Below are 19,900 nucleotides of genomic sequence, written 5' to 3'. Positions count from 1 at the left end.
GGGCTGCTGTGGGGAAGTAGCCCAGGGAATTGTACATGTCCTATTTCCAAAAAGTCAGCTTTCATAGCTGCTAAGTTTAGGGTCCCTGGGCTAGAGCCCGGAGTAGAGGGCGGGCCCGGGCTCCCCCCCTCCCCTCCCTGATTAATCATTGATACTGGGAGACAACAGAGACTGTGTGAAGGAGGGTTGTTTCTCCTCACCTCCCTTGCTGGCTTATGATGAAAATGGCTCAGTAGACTGTGACCCTTGCCTCTAGAGAGAGAAGGGTTATGTGGAGGGTCACAGTGAGCCTCTGAGGCTAGCAAAAATCTGTCCGGAAACGCAGGACCCACGGAGTCAAGGACAGAACTTTGTCACAGAGGGTGGTGAAGCACTGGAATAGGTTACCTAGGGAGGTGGTGGAATCTCCTTCCCCAGAGGTTTTTAAGGTCAGGCTTGACAAAGCCCTGGCCGGGATTATTTAGTTGAGGATCGGTCCTGCTTTGAGCTGGGGGTTGAACTAGATGACCTCCTGAGGTCCCTTCCAACCCTGATATTTTATGATTCTATGATACTTTGTAATTCTACTTCTCTGAAGATACCATTTTACAGAACTCTCAGCCCCAGACCTAGTTTCCCAGCATGGGTGTGGTGGCAGCAATCTCTTAGGTCTTAGTGTCATGGGGGTGGGTTAACTTGCTTGAGGGCAGCAATAGGAAAGTCTGGGTCCCTGACTGGCCATCCCATGCTGAGTATGGATACTATGCGCCAATCCCAGTAAGTTTTTACACCTACATGGGAGATGGGACTCAGGACCAAGAGACCCCCTCTGCTGAAAGACCCTTTACCACAGGGGTTCTCAAACTGGGGGTTGGGACCCCTCAGGGGGTTGCAAGGTTATTACCTGGGGGGTCGCGAGCTGTCAACCTTCACCCCAAACCCCACTTGCCTCCAGCATTTATAATGGTGTTAAATATATTTAAATGTGTGTTTAATTTATTAGGGGGGGGGTCACATTCAGAGGCTTGCTGTGTGAAAGGGGTCGCCAGTAAAAAAGTTTGAAACTCACTGCTCTACCAGCTCTGCTCTCTTTGGCCATTTGGGTGGAGTCTGGCTGCCTGCCTGTAGCCAAGAAGAGCAATAGATGTGCGTCCTTGAGGCAGTAGCCTTTGCTGCCATCTCATTCACACCAAAGGCTTCCCATACTTGGTGTTGGGCCAGATCTATGCATTTGGGGACTAGCTTTTTAAAGTTCCTAGGGTGAAATCTTGGACCCAGTGAAGTCAATGAGAGTTTGCCATTGACGTCAATGGGGGTAGAATTTCAGTCCTAACCTTTATCTTCTTTTTTTCTAGAACTGGTTTAAAAAAGAAAAAAGCTAGTTTTGTGAGCAATTTCAAAGCCATTTAAGTTTCAAATGATTCTAAGTGGATCGATTATTAAGTTTTTAGACATTTTTATCTAAAACAACAGTTCTGAAACTTTAGCAACCCAAGGACCCTCATTTTGATTTAAAAAAAATTTGGGGACCACCAAGCCCTCCTGCTCAGGGCTGGCCTTGCCCCTGCTTGCTCTCCCCCACTCTCACCCACTTCCACCAGGCTATGGCAGGAGGTTGGGGTGCAGGAGGGGGTGTGGACTCTGGGAAGGAGTTTGGGCACGGGACGGAGTGCAGGCTCTGGGAGGGAGTTGGGATGCAGGGTGCAGGCTCTGGGCTGGGGTTGGACGGGGTGAGGGGTGTGTTGCCCCGGCCGGGAGGTGCTTACCTCGGGCAGCTCCCGAAAGCGACTGGCACATCCCTCTGACAGTGGCTCCTAGGTGGGGGGCCAGATGGTATCCGCTCGCTGTCCCTAGCCGCAGGCCATAGTTCCCAGTGAATGGGAGCTGTGGAGTTGGTGCTCAGGGTGGGGGCAGCGCACGGAGACCCCCTGCCCACCCCACCCCCAGGAGCCGCAGGAACGTGCCAGCCACTTCCAGGAAAGTTGCAGAGCCAGGGTAGGTAGGAAGCCTGCCTTAGCCCTGCTGCACCGCCGGACTTTTAGCGTGCAGAAGGCTCTGGGAGGGAGGGAGAGGAGTTGATCAGCAGGACCCATGGACCCCCGGGGGTACCCTCGGGAACCCCCAAGGGTCCGCGGACCCCAGTTTGAGAAACACTGATCTAAAGCATTATCAATATGTCCCTACCAAATTTATGGCCATGAAAAATGTGTCATGGACTGTGAAATCTGTATAGTATAGGATTTAAAAACAGATTTCACAGGGGAGACCAGCGTTTCTCAAATTGGACATCCTGTCCAAAAGGGAGTTGCAGGGGGGTCACAAGGTTATTTTAGAGTGGTTGTGGTATTGCCACCCTTACTTCTGCTTTGCCTTCAGAGCTCAGCGGCCAGAGAGTGGCGATGTTGGCCAGGCTCCCAGCTCTGAGGGCAGCGCCCTGCCAGCAGCAGTGCAGAAGTAAGGGTGGCAATACCATACTATGCCACGGTTGCCACCCTTACTTCTGCTGCTGGCAGTGGATCTGCCTTCAGAACTGGGCTCCCGGCCAGCAGTCACTGCTCTCCAGTTGCCCAGGTCTGAAGGCAGCACCGCTGCCAGCAGTAGCACAGAAGTAAGGGTAGCAGTACTGCGACACCCGCTCCCCACCACACACATAGTAACCTTGTGACCCTACCCAACTCCTTTTTGGGTCAGGACCCCTACAATTACAACACCATGAAATTTCAGATTTAAATAGCTGAAATCATGAAATCAACTATTTTAAAAATCCTATGACCATGAAATTGACCAGTATGGACTGTGAATTTGGTAAGGCCCTAATTATCAACATTTTTCATTTGCCAAAACTGAGTTTTTCGTAAACACATGTTGTTGAGATATTTGCTTTTAAAATAGTAACTTTGGTATGAAAAATGGAAGAAAAACAAACCCCAAACTAGTATTGACCTTTTAAAAACCACTTTTTGAAACAGACCAATTTTTAATTATAAACGTTTCAAAAACTTCAGACCAGCTCTGCTTTTTCCACAGAACCTGACCTTGAGACCCATGAAGACAGAAGGTTTCACAAACCCATAATACTAATGATTCCTAGCACTGCAGCTCTGAATTTTTGCGTGCAGAATCATAAGTGCATTTGGTCTGCCATCTGGAGCTCTGGTAACAGAGAAGTACAGTCTCCAACAGGAAGCTCCTTCACTGACAAGGTTCAGGAAGGAACAGATTGGGAATGCTCAGAGGGCAACATATATGCTTAGCAGGGGGTGGTGTTTGACAGCCAGTAGAGGGCCTAGACTGTGTTCTGTTCCTGCTCCTACTGTCATTAAGGGTCAGAATATTTTAAGACTAAAGGCTGTTTCATTTATCTCGTGCTAAGACCCAGCAGTGAGAATGCTGTACAAATTACATCTTTAGACAGAAAACGGGGGGTGGGGGGAGGCAGTTTATGTCCCCTCCAGTCTTTGCCCTTCTCCTCCCATTTCACCTGCACTTGATATTGTCTAAGGAACATCAAAAGCTTCTCTAGGGAGCATTAGAAGCCTGCCTGCTGTATTCATTAATGAACCAGAGTTTGTTGTTAGCCTCTGTCCATCCTTTCAAGCAGGTGTCACAGCAGCCAGTAGCAATTACAGCTGTATTCAGGGGACAGCAGCATGATTCAGCCAGTCAAAAACAATCTAAATGGACTGAAGCTTTCACAATTTAGGGATTATATATTTTTAGCGAGCAGCATGATGTGATCCAACCGGATAGCTGTGTTTTTATAAATGGAGCACTTGATCTTTTCTTTGCAGCAGGTGACAGTATAATGTTCAGAGATGTCGGAAAGAGGAAAGGAAAATGATTACTAGGTGGAAGAAGGAGAGTGGGGGAGGGGGAAGTTTGCATCAGATTAGAAGTATCATTTGGTCCTGCAAAAGTACATGGGGTCAGATATTCCAGGGTTCAGATTCCCTTCATGCCCCAAAATAAGTTGCAAGATTTTCAAAAGGATGCTGAACTCTTCAAAATATGGGGTGCCCAATTGTGTGAAAATCTGGCCTTTAATCAGAAGCCTAAATGAGAACTGAGTTCTTTTGAAAATCTGGCTTGTAGGTAATTATATATTTTAGACATTTTTGCTTCCTCTGCCTTTTAAAAACTGTGATGTGTAGTTATTACTGGCACAGAATGCGCCACCCTGTTGGCGGTTTTCTTTTGGTAATGGATGAATGGTCCCTATATTTGAAGTCTATAAAGTGCTTTTGGATCCTCCTGGATGAAAGGTGGTAAATAGGAGATGTTTTATTGATCCCTTTGAGTATTTTGCTGTGTAAAATTGATAGTTGAATTCTACATCTTATTAGAAGTATTATTTCAGGGTGAAAACAATGCTACATTTTAGAAGCTTATGGAGAAAAGAGGTTGCTGGGGAGAGTCCCTGAAATCTGTAGTGTACAGGCTTGCTTCCCAGAAACAGACTTCTTATCTGAATTCTACCCACTGCTTTCAGCTAACTGGTAATCACAATGGAACTTAACTAGGCTTTCCCATCTTAGAAGAGTCTAGTGGAGATGCTGATTAAAATGTGAGGAAATAAATTGCAAGACAGCAAACATATCACCTCAGGGATCTTGGTGCCTGGAAGGGTAGTTACCTGTTTCGTGTCTCCCATGTATGTCTCAAATCAGGATCCAGTCATAATGCTTTGCACTTATTTAGTGCTTTTCATCTGAGGATCTTCAAATACTGCTACAGATGCTTAAGAATAGAGGCTTACAATGCCCATGTGAGGTTAGGCGCATGTTTTTTTGCAGTTACAGATGGGGAGGATGTTGCAACTTCCCAAGTTCCAAGGAAGTCTATGAAAGAGTTTTTTGTTGGGAATCCAGACGTTCTTGCTCTTAGTCCTAAGCTTTATCTAAGAAAATCTGTAATCTGAAAAAGAAAGGCATAGAGTAAAGTAGTATATGTAAGATTTCAGGCTGAGAACTTGAACATAAACTTACTATTTTTGTTGGAATTAGAATTCTTAAAATAATTGCAGGAGGTATGTAGAAAAAATACATTGACAACCGAGAATGTTGAGACACTATTATATCTCTGTTAGTAAATATGTCTAATTTTTTTCTACAGCATCAGTTATTTCTGCAAGAACAATTTTATCTGTGATCGGTTGAGAAGGATTGCGTGTCTGGAACATCAAAGCCCCCACAATGAAGCACTTCCTGAGGTAACCCTTCTCCAGAACTATGTCTAACGATAACTCATTTCTTTGTAGAACAATTTTGCTGTATTTTGGCCCTTATCTTCTATGTAACTAGTGGAACATAGCTCATTATTAGTTGCTTTTCAGCCACTTTGCCACTACCGTTTAATTAAAACTGTCAAAATGCTAGATTGTATTAAAACTTCATTTTCAGTTGTACAGAATATAGGAACTGGCCTATTGAATCGGATCACTGATCCGTCTAATACAGTGGCATGTCACCAGTACTTGATGTTTCAGAGGAAAGTTGAAGAAACTCACAAATGGACAACTAAAGAATGATCCGTTAATGGCAGAGAATCCCTTTGGTACTGCAGATTTCAGTATTGTTACTTGAGATTGAGCATCCATAATGGTCTGGTACCTAAGCCAATCTCGCTGCCATCACTCTTTTGTTTAAATGGGTTTCCTTCACCACTTCTGTCAGCAGTGATGTAGTGCAAAATTTTATAGTGTAGGATCCCTGTAGAAGGGATTTCAAGTTAGTAATTCTGTCACGTGCGATAGGGTTTGAATATGGGTGCTTTGTCTTACAGTGACACAAGGTAGTTAAGATTTTGGAGGCTAACGTTTTACCAAGAAATTTTATCTAATTGAAAATCTGCACAACAGCAATTGTGAGCCTTCATGCATTTGTAATAAATACACATACGTCTCAACATGAAACACACATAACTCAGCTTTTATTTTCCGAACTTTAAGCTAGGTAGCAAAGCATGGTCAAAGCACACATGTCGTTAGTCAAAAAGCCCATTGGCAGCAAGTGTAAAATACTGTCTTTACAACATTCATATTCTCTGGAAACTTCATATGAGGGCAAGATTCACTGATTTGCTTCAGCTACTTTTGAACTACTCCATAAACCTGATTTGACTGGCTAATCAGACCAGGGTGACAATGGTTTTCCACCAGTCCACACTTACCCTGACAGCCTACTGACGCATCCCAGCAGCCGTGACACACATCCTGTTCATTGCTGCCCCCTGCCCTCCAGTCCCTCATCCCACAGGCCTTCAACACTCCCCATTCACTCCTTAGCCCATCGACAACTCTCTCCTCTGCTGCTCACCCACTACCCCTGGGACTTTCCTGGCCATTCACCAGCGCATCCCTGGCTCAGCACTCTGCTTCTGTCCCAGGTTAGAGGGCTCCTCTCAACTGCAACCACCCAGCAGCTTCGTTAGCTCCCATCACCCAGCTAACACACACAGCACAGGACAAATTTGAGTGATGAGTGGCATTGCAGCCTTGCACATGGGGTAACCGTGCCAGTCCAGTTTGGTGGAGGCAGAGGGGTGGCCAGGGGTGATGGAGCAGCCAGGCCAAACCTGAGTGAAATTGCAACCCTGCATGCTAGGTCGCAATGGCACTTCCTCGAATTTGGTCAGGCTGTTCCCTGTCCTGACGGAAGGGTGGCCGGGTCAAATTGGAATGGCGTTGCAACCCCATGCACCAGGTGGAGTGCCAGTGGGCTGCTCTGTCCTGGATTTCAGGTTCCAGAGCAACACTCCGGGCTACTCCAGCAGCACTACACCCCGTCTGTCACTGACTGTATACAAGCCCCCTGGGGAATGAGGCTGATGATTTAGAATTGTATGCACGCAGCCAGCTCTCCGTTTTTAATGTGCTAGTAGTAAAGCTCCTGTTTTAGTCAAGCCCAAATCAGATAGACAATGTCTTCATTTTGACTCACATAACCACTTCCCTATTGTTTCTTATTCTCTTCCTGTTGGGTGACTAATTGGGGAGGGTTAGCATTGCCCATTGTGAGCATGGTGATGGGCATACTAGAAATTAAAATAAATTCCTGTAGATGCCCAGAAGGAAATTGCCATCTCTCTACTTCATTTTATGATACTCCTAAAGGCAGTGAATGGAGAGTGAGTGTCTTGGAAGGCACTCAGATGCTATACTGGTGAGAGCCAAATAAGTATCTGTTTGGGAAACAGTTTTTCCCTTTCATGGGAAAATCTAACATTTTGAAATTACTTTCCTTTCTGATTTGGATTGAAAAGTCAAAATAGCAAAAAGTTTTTGCAAAATGAAAAATTCTAGAAAGTTTCAGTTTGGAAATGTTGAAGTGGAAAAAGTGGACAGTTTTGAAGTATGTTTCAAAATGAAACATCTCATTTTGAATCTTCCCCCATCACAAAATCAAAAGCATTAATCTAAATTGTAATCAACATTATAAGGGTTGATATAGGACAAGTTTTCAGATACTTCAGATGAAGTTGTTGTAATTTGCATATTGGGTTCTGTGTGGTTTTTAATCTGTTCCTTTTCTGTTGATGTATTGTTTGGGGGTTATTTTTATAATCTGTTTAAAATCCTGACCCATTCCTTTGATGTGGTGATTGTTGTATATATGGTTTGTTTTAATTAAATATCAACATTTTCAGGGCATGTTATTCAAAGCGTATTCGAGCAAAAATAGGTTTTAAAAAATTGATCACTTTAAAAAAGCTCAAGTAGAAAATATCTTTTAAAGGCGCTTCTTACACACAACTCAGAAATGGCTGAACTCAAAAATTACCTTTCCTCACTGTGAAGCAGTCTGTCTTCCACCTGGAGGGGGATGGTGGGTTAGCGTTAGAAAAGTTTTCAAAAACTTGGCATTGTATGTGAATGATAGTAACTCTTGCTGACATTGAGACTAAGTTATAGGACTAAGCTAGAAAGATTCCTATGAAGAAATTAGTTATGATGCTGCATAGTGACACTTCATTTAATAAACTGAAGTCTTGCAATGCTTGAGAGATTAAAAAGCACAATCAATCTTTCTCTGTATATATTATATTTGATCTTAAACCCTTCCTTCAGACATTCCTTGTCCACTTGATCAACTCATCTGTTCAGTCCCTTCCCATGATTCTGCCAATGAGAGAAAATGGACTTTATGGCATGTTTGGAAAGGTAATCAATTTGCCTCTGGTGAGCCAAAGGGGTAGTAAATGCCAGAGCCAAAGGTTTCTCATGGAGAATGCACTGCCAGCAGTCCATCCTACTTAAAGCAAGGGGACTCCACCTTAAATGTCTCTGCTGATCACAATTGTTGTAGTGGTGCACCTTGGGTTTCTCAGGTAACAGGCCCCAACCTATTTAATGACCATTTGGCAATGCTGAAACTCTTGCAAATTTTGGGGGGGTGAGGGGTAGAAGGTACGCTCTGCTTGTGAAAGTGTGAGGCTATTCCATGTTCCAACCATGGTCCAGCCAACTAAAGACATTGTAGTATTCATTGTATATAAGGGATCTGCTTGGGTCTGCAACTTTCCACATTCTGCCTTTTAACATCCTTTTGCTTTGGGAAGACTTCCCTGGGGATTTAAAAACTGGACACATGCTGTTCCTGAATTGGGACTGTCCATATGGTCAGATTTATTTATGCACCTGAACCTTCACTCTCTTATTGTGCAGCACCAACAGAGGACTTATAAATATTGCAGAGAGCATTCTCATGGAGGGATTAATATAACCTTTCCAGAGCTGTCTTTGTTTTCATTAGTTTCTCCCCTTCATTTGTTGAACAAACCCATGTGAAATGCTCATTTGATCTGGGCACTCAGTTATCAGATAATTTAGAGGTAAGTGTGAATTTGATAAGCCAACCAGAAGGGAGAGTTGTTTCTTGCTCTCACTTTCTGATTCTTATCACACATACATAGTCTTGGGTTTGTTCCGTTTGCTTCAGTTTGACTTCCAGGCTCAACGCAAGAGCAAGAATTTTGGAGAATTTCCTGAAGTTTGACATTTTGGCAAAAATGGGAAAAGATTTTCGTAGAAAACATCTTCACTTTTCAACCAGCTCTGCTCACAACTGGGTCTTGGTGAGGCTGCCAAGATGTCACGTCCTTTTATAGTTGTTTGTTATTATTTCAGATACTAAAATATAATTAGTTACTTACTGTACTTAACACCTGCTGGAGTGCAGTTTTTCTCAGTAAATCCCTTAAATTTGTCACACTCCCTCGGTCTACTGGTAAATGGCCTCCAAGCACTAGCAAATTTTTACATTATGTTGTTATGTCTTGCCCTGATCCCATCAAGTAAATTAAAAATCACGAGGCAGTTTGAAGTAAGGAATGTGAAGGTGCAGCTCCCAGTATAGAATGCTTTTGAATGAGACTGTCCTGATGTGTTCCTTGGTTGCTATAGTGATTTTCCTCCATGTATAAGCGGATGGGCAAATAGGAATTCAGTCTTCCTTATGTCTGAAAAACTGTCTGTCGTACAATTGTTTTAAAAAAAAATAAGCTATCAGGTTTGTGTGGAGCAGACGGATAATTCTCCTATTAACGATGGCCAACAGAGAACCTTACTGTTGATCCTTATTTACAGCTGCAAGTTACACAAATAAAACAAGGACCAGTCGAATTGTTCATAAAAGTACAGTGTAACATTTTTAAAGGGTTTTTCTTACTTGGAAAAGCTGCTGTTCTGTGGATGGAATATAGAAGTCTTATTTTTCCAAGCTAAAATCAGAGTGCAACTACCCAGTAACGGTACAGTGAGCAGCTCTTAGTGTATTGCACCCGCATCCAGCAGACAAAATGAATAAACATCATCCATTTTCTGATGTGACAGAAATAACATCTTTTCCACTGATGTGTGTCTGCAGGGAACAAAATAGTTGCATAGGTATCTTGTGTATCTGCAGGACGTAAAACTAGGCATGACGGGAAGACAGTAAGGGTGGCAAACAAACTGGATCTATGGGATGGATTTTTAAATTAGAAAGTTTGTTTTAATTTATACCAAACTTAGTCATCAGCACTGGGCATCTAATTAAAAAAGCATTCAGTTTACCAAGGACTCAGGCAATTGAATTTGTTTAATACTGATCTGTTCTTGGCTTTGAAAAATACTAATCTTCCTGCGGCTCTGAAAAATCATTTGAGACCAGAAGAATTGGGCTTGTTCCATTCATTAATTTAAGGTGGGATTTTCAAAAGCTCTGATTCGCTCCCATTGAAATCAATGAAATGCTGAGCATTTTTGAAAATCCCATCTTTAAACTCTAGGGGGATTACTTCATGCAGAATAGGATTTTTCTCAGATGTATTAGGGAATTTGGAAATCTTTGAGCGAAAAGAGGATTTGATCTCTTAAACATGGATAAAACAAGTACTGTTGTCTTCAATAAGAGAATTCAGTCATGATTAACGCATTTTTCATGCCTTTCATAGTATTTGAAAGTGCTGAATAGGCCGTTAATTCACCAGTCATTGGACATGCAGCCATGTTTTGGATGGGACACAGTATTTGTGTAACAGAGCATGGGAATACAGTAGAACCTCAGAGTTACAAACACCAGAATTACGAACTGACCAATCAACCACACACCTCTTTTGGAACTAGAAATACACAATCAGGCAGCAGCGAAGAAGAATAAGAAGGGAAAAAAAGCAAATAACGTACTGTTAAACATAAGGTACTAAAAGAATAAAGGGAAAGCAGCATTTTTCTTCTCCATAGTAAAGGCTTCAAAACTGTATTAAGTCAGTGTTCAGTTGTAAACTTTTAAAAGAACAACCATAATGTTTTGTTCAGAGTTACGAACATTTTAGAGTTATGAACAATCTCCATTCCTGAGGTGTTCGTAAATCTGAAGTTCAGCTGTATTGCACAATGCTTTAGGACCAGAGGGAAAGAGCAAGGAAACTTTGAATAGATTATTAATCAAGTTGACCGCACAGTGTTGAGATATGACTTCAGTATTAACTTTGGTTGAGTCTTTTCTCAGATTTTCAGTCTGTGTTTGACAATGGATGAGAAACATGGGTCCCCATGTTTTGCTATGATGGAGAAGATCAGCTGAGTTCCACTACCCTTTATATAAAAGTTTGACTGAGCTGATCAGAAAACACCACATCAAGCATGCTGTTCTATGACTATTTCGAACTCCGAGGACTCTATCCACCCCATTAGGATAATAATGTTTAACACCAGTTGAAAGGACCATGGGGTTAACTGAGAGCAAATAACTGACACCCTTTGCAAGATCAGCTGAAAATGCTCATGTGAACAGCTTCAGAGTGAAGAACATCATCTACCAAGTTATCACCACACTCTGCTGCCTGTAGGCTTCCTGAGAGCGTTCCTATTCCGCTACTCTCCAGGACCAACTCAGCTTAGTTTGTGAGATCATAGTAGTGTAAGGGGTTAGCTACATGGGTAATGCATGCAAGTTAAAACACATTAAACCAGGGCTGCCCAGAGGATTCAGGGGACCTGGGGCAAAGCGGGGGAGCTTGTACTCACCGGGCAGTGCTTTGAGTCTGCGGCGGCAGCATTTCGGCAGCAGGGGGCCCTTCAGTCGCTCCACGTCTTCGGCAGCACTGAAGGGCCCCCTGCCGCCGAAATGACACCAAAGAACCAGAGTGACTGAAGGGCCCCCTGTCGCCGAAATGCCGCCGCCGCAGACTCGGAGCATTGCCAGGTAAGGAAAGGGATTCTCGGCCAGGGCTCGCGGGGCCCCTGCGGGGCCTGGGGCAAATTGCCCCACTTGTTCCCCCCTCTGGGGGGCCCTGCATTAAACCCCCATTTGGAAGCTCTAATTCAGAAGTAGTGTCCTTAGTTTGCTGTAACCCAATCTGAGGAGGAATAAGTTACAGTATACTAAGGCCACTTTACTTCTGAATGAGAGCATCTACATGGGGGTTTAATGTGCTTTAACTTGCGTGCATTACCCATGTGCAGGTTACAGTTTATCAAACTGGTTTTTGAGACAGAATGGGAGGCTTGATACTGGTGTTTCCCTTTGAACACTGGCTGATCTTGAAGAATTCTAAGCCTTCAAGCTATAAAGTATTTGTGGGAGGCATGTTGGAGCTGCTGTGCCAGGAGGAAGGAGTGTGTGTGGCAGGAAGACCATGGACCAGGACAACATTCATGGGTAAAGCGGGAGGTGGTGTGGGAGGCAGCAGCGGGGGATGAAGAGAGGGAGAGAGTTCTGAGCAGTTAACTCTGCCCCAAAACCCCTTCTTGGAGCCTGAAATAGAGATAAAAGCTTCCTTAGGGTCAGAGTAACCTTTTCTAAAGCCATGTTATCCCAGTTACGTTGAGCTTTATTAGTATATTACTCTGCATGTAACAAATCACTTTGAATACTCAAAATGTTTGGCCTAAGGGATGGAGTGTGTGTGTGTGTGTGTGTGTGTGCGTGCAGTCGCACGAGAGAGAGAGATTTATGCTAGGTAATGTTTGCTTCTGTGTGTGCATGTGCAAATGTGTGTACTAGTATTAATGCATCATTAAGGTTTAGGCATCAAGCACTGAAAATTAAGACATTTACAGTTACTAGTTTACTTCTGTTAACATGGCCACGTGCATGTTGTACAGTATTTTCTTTTTGTGTTTTTCCTGATTAAATGGTACAGCTAACTTACGGGTGAGGCCCTTCATTTTAGCTTTTTAGTTTGTTTAAAGTTTCCGAGGAATTTATCAGTGTTTACTACAAAAAATTTTAAAAAGGTGAAAATCGGAGCAAAAAATTAACTTAATAGTTTTCTGGGCAAATAGGGTAAATATTGGGGACAGGAGGACCGAAAAAAGCAATAAATAGAGATGGCGTCCTGGTACTGAGTGGCCCAGTTTGCCAAGCCGCCATCTCTCCATCCAGACTCAATCACCAATGTATGCATATGACATGCATGCGTGTGTATGTCTTCCATTACGTTGCCTTAGTTTAATAGACTGCCTCACATTTACACTTAGACTAATTTATTATTAACATAAAATCTTCTACCTAATGGAACATATCGGATTTTCATCATATAATCTGTATTTTCATGGACTTCGGTGGTCCAAAATAAGAGTGAAAATTGGTTTAAAAAAAAAAAGCAAAAAGCTTTTGTAAAACTAGGAATTTTAGGTTAAAAAAGACAGAAAGCTTTCTTTCTGTGTTAAGTAGGCATAATGCAGACTATACGTATGTGTGTTATATATAATGTGCAGTGTTGGGGAGCTCATGCTGTGGGGGAACAAACCCTACCTTTTAGAAATGTCCTGACTTTCACATACTTGGTTTTCTGAACCTTAATGTTGAATTAATACTCACTTGAGTGGAGAAGTTTGATTGAGTATCATTTTGGACCCACTTTGAGCAGGTGTAAATGACTACACAAGCCAGTGGTGAATCAGGCTCTACATTTTCTGTGCAAAGAAAATATGTGCCAGACCCTGAGCAAGCTTGGGGGAGGGGAGGAAGGGGAATCTATTTCCATGAGAATTTGGAAGGTATTGGCATATGTTGCCAGAGGCAGTCATTTGTGTGTCATCCAACCTAATTCAGTGATCATGCTGTAATGCTGCACTAGATTTTTTTTTTTTTTTTTTTTTTTGGGTGGGTGTCTAGGAATTTGTCAGTTCACTTTAAAATAAAAACCTAGCCCATTTCATCAGCAGTGTGCTTTCATTACAGGATTTCTGCAAGCAAGAATTCATTTTTATTAACAAAATAATAATTGAAAACAAATTTCAGTAACTGTTCATACCATTCTCGTTGTAAAGAAGACTTCCACTGTCACAAGGTTAAGATGGACGAGTAGTATAACATTACAGGTATCTACAAAACAAAGATTTTTTTTTTTTTTTTTTTTTTTTTACTTTAGGTGCATAATTATAATTAATGCAGTCTGCTTTATTAAAAACAGCCACTGTCAAATGTGTTATGGTAAGTCACATATACAGTATATTTGTCATTCTGTAGCACTGTGATCCATTTTTAATAGCTGTACTTCGGTTAATAATAATAAAAATATCCTAGCATTTATCTAGTTCTTTTCATCCGTAAATCTCAAAATGCTGTACAAAGGAGGTCAGTATCATTATCCACATTTTATAGGCGGGGATAGCCATGCTTTAGTACAAGCCATACACAAAATTATAATGATGAACATCAATTGGAACCAGGGAAAAACCGCTCTGAAGTCCAAACTCCTTGTACCACTATAAGCATGTTTCATCATTGAACCTAAAGGCAGTGCTAGAATAACGTCACAACTAGCAAGTTTTTGTCACTTTATCCATTTCCAAGAACATTTGTTCTCCATGAAACCAGATTTTTACCAGTAATGAAAGATGGATTGTAATGTTTAAGCTCCAAGGGCATGAGTTAACTGCAATCATACAGTTATTATAAAGGAGCTATGCTGTTTATAAGAGTAATTCTCTATACATTGGAAATAAACATTTTGATTGAACAGCTTGCTTGAAGTTAAAAGGAGCTTTCTTCTATATGCAAAGAAGAGACGACCACCATGGCCTACAGACATTGCTGAAATAGAAGTATGTTATAATCGTGGAATGCACTGCACACCAATAGTATGTGATTTTGATTTACAGCACAGATCAGTGATCAAAAAGCAAATTGTTTGTCTTACTCCATTTGGGTCCCATCTATCAGTGCTCTCAGATAAAACTCCCGTTTACTCCATTGGGAGTTGTGCCTTAGTAGGAATGAAGCAGAGCACTTTAATGTTCCATCAACTTCATCAGGTATTTGTTGCTGAGTTGTGCTTGTTTTCTTGTTTGAAGATAGTAACCTAATTCAGGATAGCAACAACCACAATGACTCATGGGGCATATGTGACTGCTGGAATACTGAAATGTCCAGCTTTAGAGACTATTTTTGCAGGAGCAGAATTGAAGATTATGGATGAAGACATTGGCTGCCTTTGCGTGACACATTTTATTCTCTCCTTTTGCCTGATTTATACTTCTGACTGCTGCAAAGACCTTAACAATGTCTATGCATCTGCTTAATGGTGGGATTTTTTTTTTCCCCTGACTGCTGTTTTGTTTGCTCTCTTAATACTAAGAAGTTGGTTGCCTGGCATACATTGGAGCAAATCCTCACTTTTTTTTTTTTTAATGTGAAAGAACATTTTAGTGTTAGCAACTGGGGTATTCTCCATATCTGTGTATATTTGATTCAGATACCAGAGGGGACACATAATTTAGGCTATGTTTACACTACATCTTATGCCTGCATAATTTGTCGCTGAGGGGTGTGAATAAACCACTCCCCCGAGGGATATAATATACACCACCATAAGCGCTGGTGTGGACAGCGCTATGTCAGCGGGAGAGGTTTTGCTGCTGACCTAGAGCGTGTTCACCATACGCGGCACAGTTGCATCAATGTATGTGTAGACAAGCCCTTAGAAGTCTTCAGGCTTTCTGACTGAATCCAAAATACAGATTTCTTGTGGCATAAACACTAAAGGCACGTCTACATGGGAACACTTTGGCAAATTAAGACAAATTAACTAATGGTGTAAAGTCAAAGCACACTAGTTCAGGTGCATTTAACCCTCATGTGGATGTTCTTATTCAGATGTAAAGTGGCCTTCCTTGGTTTTAGCTTAATCCTCCTTCAAAGAGGATTAAATTAAACTAAAGTGAACTAAGCACCTACACAGGGGTTTAATGCACTTTTTATCGTCACACCTTTAGTTATTGTGGCTTAATTTTCCTTAGGGTATGTCTACACTTAAAATGCTACAGCAGCACAGCTATAGCTCTTCAGTGTAGACACTACATATGCTGATATCGGCATAGGTAAACCACCTTCCTCAGAGGAAACTAGAATTAGGTCCGCTTAACTAGGCCACTTTGAGGTGTGGATTTTTCACACCCCTGAGTGACCTAGTTATGCCGGTCTAATTTTCTTGTGTCGAGCAGGCCTTAGCGTCTCCGTGTAAATGTGCCCGTAGGGACTGATCTTTACCTCTTGTGAATTGATGCTACTCTATTAATGCTGAGCCAGTTTTCACTGGTTGAGTATCTTACACAGTGGCCAGGTGTACACTACAAAGTTTTGTTGGCTTAGCTATGTTGGTCTGGAGTGTGTTTAAAAAACAAACACCTTAGCTGGCATAGCTATGCCTGCAAACCCCGAGTGCAGATGCAACTATGCTGAGAGAATAGTGCTTCTGTTGGAATAGCTGTTGTCATGTGGGGACATGGTGTTACTGTGTCGACAGAAAACTCCTGGCAGCGTAAGTCACATCTACATTAGGGGACTCTGCGTGTATAGCTATACTGCCAAAGCATTTGAAGTGTAAACGAGGCTTTAGTATTTCAATATAACTAATTTCAAGAACTTGATATATAAGCTTAAATTCGGAGTCTGTTGCCAAATATGTAGATTCTTTATAATCTGTTTTCCAAATATTCTTGGCACTTACATAGGATTCATCACATTATTTCCTTTATATAAAATTATAGAGGAATGAGAGACGTGGAACTTAAACGGGTTGCTCTTCTTGAGCCCTTTTAACATAATACAGTTGAAAATTAATGAGTCATTCTCCCAATTATCAGGACTATTTTTGCAATTAGACTGTTGCTTCTGGAATTAGGGCCTCATCCTCTGGAGTGCTAAGTGCTTCCTGCACTTCCCTCCGCTCCTAGTGAAGCGAATGGGAGTTGAGAGTTATTTGACACTGCAGGATCTGGTCCTTCAGATCCACAACAATAAAAGGACTACATGGATGATTTGCTCTGAGAATGCATTTCTTGGGTCTGAAGGTTTTTCTGCACATAATAGTCACAGTTCTGTGAAAATTGCTTTAACTGCAGGCATGTTGTTGTGGCTTTACTTATCGTATCCCCTCCTAACTAAACACACCTAATAATAATAATAATAATAATTGTGGAACACTTGCTGCCATCACATAGTTCACTCTGTGTGTTATATCCTTTTCCCCCTTTCCCTGTCTTGTCTATTTAGACTGTAAGCTCTTTGGGGGCAGGGACCATTTATTACCTTGTGTTTGTACAGTCCCCATCCTTGGTTGGTCCTTAAGCAGTACCATAATAAATGCAATAAGATACTTTGTTAGAATTTTTATTTTGGTAACAAAATATTAATATGAATGTAAAATAGAATCCTCGTCAGAACTGCAGGGTATCCAGACTTCTGTGACGTGTGATTATTCTAAACACTGCTGTATGGCTGCTCCCCGTCTTCAAAGGGCTGAAGAAATATTGGCCCTTCTTCAGGAATCATCCCTGTTCAGGACAGCCACTTAAAGGCCTGGTTAAAGGAAGATTCAGTGCTTTCCCTAATTAGGGCCATTCATTCTCATGCACCCCTGGGAATTAGGTATCATCAGTGTATTAATCAGTATTAATAGTCCTTTAACTTCAGTCAAGATGAGAGGTTGAGTGACCTGCCCAAGGGGTTAGAGTTTGTATCAAAGCGGGATATAGAATTAAGGAGTTGTGGCTCACTAGACTTTACAGTACTATAATCATTCTGAGGTGTGTACATCCCTTATTATACGGGCATAATTCCTCTTGACATTAATAAGACTTATGCACACAAACTCCTATATTAAGAGGGGGGAATTCTTTTGGGGATTCTTTTCTGAGCTGATTTATGGTTTGGTTTTTTTTAACTGGATAAAACTGAAGAGCCTGGTTCTGCAAACCTTACATGTATAAGTAATCTGTTGCAGAATAAGACTCCATATGTTCCTTGTATAAAAGTTTTGTCCATCAGATATACAGTTAGGTGTCTTAAAATCTTACCTGTTTTGTTTAGACAAATTCAGTTCCAAATTCTCACTTTAAGGTTTCCTTTGACAGAATGTTTGTCCAGGTGTGCCTGTACTTCTATTGTAAATGTTTGTGGCGCTGTCTGAAATTTGTGGTGAGGAAATTAACGGGACGATGTGAATTACAAAGGATCTGTTACAATATCAAGCCTGGGGCCAGCAGAACTATGAAGATAGGTAAGTGTAAAATACCTGGTATTCCTCACATTTCTGTTCTTTGTCTATAAGTGTGGCCATGACACATGCACAGTGTATGTTGTTTGCCCTGAAAATGAACTGAGATAATTACATTTTTAAATAATTGTTTTCTTAACAGAGACATCACTGAGGGGTTCAAAAAATAAGGTGAGTGAACTTCTCTCCCTGTTTCTCCCATATACTTTTCCACTCAGCATTTCACAGCATGCCTCTTTCCAATTTGTAAAATGAAATTTAACAGTAGAGGAAAACATGTTTGTCCCAGGGTGCAGCCCTCGTCACCAGACTGGCGCTGCTGCCTCCTAGTCTTGCTGCAGATTCGCTCAAGGCCAATGCCCATGTCTGTGGTCTGCACACTGGCACTCGCTCTGCTCCTCTCTGCTGCTCCTCTCTCAGTTCCCAGAACTGCAGCATCCTCTTTATGACTCAGCTCTCAGGCTATGCTATAATCTGTGTTTCCACCTTCCGGGGCGGGGGGTGGGTAAACTGTCCAACAGTCCAGCCATTTCTTTAGTGGGGAGAGGGGGATCTGGGCCTGCCCACTACTCTGGGCCCCAGCCCAGGGACTCTGTAAATAGCAGCCTCCTGTTGCTCCTCTGTAACCTCTGTCAATGCTGCTATGTTTCCCTGAGGCACTTCCCCATGGCCCCAGCACCTGCTTCACCTTTACCTCAGGGCACTCAGCTGCTCAGGCCCAGCAGCCAGCCAGGAGTCCCTCTCACTCCCCCAGTCCCTGCTGGCAGCTGCTCTGTCCAAGGTGCTTAATTCTCTTGTCCCTCCAGGGACACCGTCCTTACTCCCTGGGCTCCCAACAGCAACTGACCCTGCAGCTCCCTTTTATCCCAGCCTGCCGGGGCCTGATTGGGCGCTCTTTACAACTATTCTCTGATTGGCTGTGCTTTACATAGCCTCTCTGGGTTTCTCGGAGGACTCACCTCCATTGCTCCTTCTGGGGCAGGGCATAGATTCATAGATTCTAGGACTGGAAGGGACCTCGAGAGGTCATCGAGTCCAGTCCCCTGCCCGCATGGCAGGACCAAATACTGTCTAGACCATCCCTGATAGACATTTATCTAACCTACTCTTAAATATCTCCAGAGATGGAGATTCCACAACCTCCCTAGGCAATTTATTCCAGTGTTTAACCACCCTGACAGGAACTTTTTCCTAATGTCCAACCTAGACCTCCCTTGCTGCAGTTTAAGCCCATTGCTTCTTGTTCCATACTTAGAGGCTAAGGTGATCAAGTTTTCTCCCTCCTCCTTATGACACCCTTTTAAATACCTGAAAACTGCCATCATGTCCCCTCTCAGTCTTCTCTTTTCCAAACTAAACAAACCCAATTCTTTCAGCCTTCCTTCATAGGTCATGTTCTCAAGATCTTTAATCATTCTTGTTGCTCTTCTCTGGACCCTTTCCAGTTTCTCCACATCTTTCTTGAAATGCGGTGCCCAGAACTGGACACAATACTCCAGCTGAGGCCTAACCAGAGCAGAGTAGAGCAGAAGAATGACTTCTCGTGTCTTGCTCATAACACACCTGTTAATACATCCCAGAATCATGTTTGCTTTTTTTGCAACAGCATCACACTGTTGACTCATATTTAGCTTGTGGTCCACTATAACCCCTAGATCCCTTTCTGCCGTACTCCTTCCTAGACAGTCTCTTCCCATTCTGTATGTGTGAAACTGATTTTTTCTTCCTAAGTGGAGCACTTTGCATTTGTCTTTGTTAAACTTCATCCTGTTTAACGCCGACCATTTCTCCAATTTGTCCAGATCATTTTGAATTATGACCCTGTCCTCCAAAGCAGTTGCAATCCCTCCCAGTTTGGTATCATCCACAAACTTAATAAGCGTACTTTCTATGCCAATATCTAAGTCGTTAATGAAGATATTGAACAGAGCCGGTC

General features: G+C 42.4%; 1 protein-coding gene across 23 annotated transcripts in view; it reads left to right on the top strand.

The window, feature by feature from the left end:
* Positions 1 to 19,900, top strand: part of ELMOD1 (ELMO domain containing 1) — a 67,157-nt gene that overhangs the window by 12,205 nt on the left and 35,052 nt on the right. For 13 of the 23 annotated variants that reach the window (XM_042854995.2, XM_005289969.5, XM_042854996.2 and 10 more), the window contains 3 exons: positions 5,092 to 5,188; positions 17,822 to 17,967; positions 18,107 to 18,135. In XM_042854995.2, coding sequence (XP_042710929.1) covers positions 5,172 to 5,188; positions 17,822 to 17,967; positions 18,107 to 18,135 — 192 coding nt within the window. In that variant the 5' untranslated portion in view covers positions 5,092 to 5,171. Of the gene's footprint in view, positions 1 to 5,091; positions 5,189 to 8,044; positions 8,138 to 13,646; positions 13,787 to 17,821; positions 17,968 to 18,106; positions 18,136 to 19,900 lie in introns of all 23 variants that reach the window. The other 10 variants (XM_065581496.1, XM_065581500.1, XM_042854994.2 and 7 more) reach the window with 2 other exon arrangements.

This window comes from Chrysemys picta, chromosome 1, assembly GCF_011386835.1.
Source record: "Chrysemys picta bellii isolate R12L10 chromosome 1, ASM1138683v2, whole genome shotgun sequence".
Lineage (NCBI taxonomy): Eukaryota > Metazoa > Chordata > Testudines > Emydidae > Chrysemys > Chrysemys picta.
The sequence above is the reverse complement of the archived record's forward strand: the minus strand, read 5'-3'. Positions and strand labels throughout refer to the sequence as shown.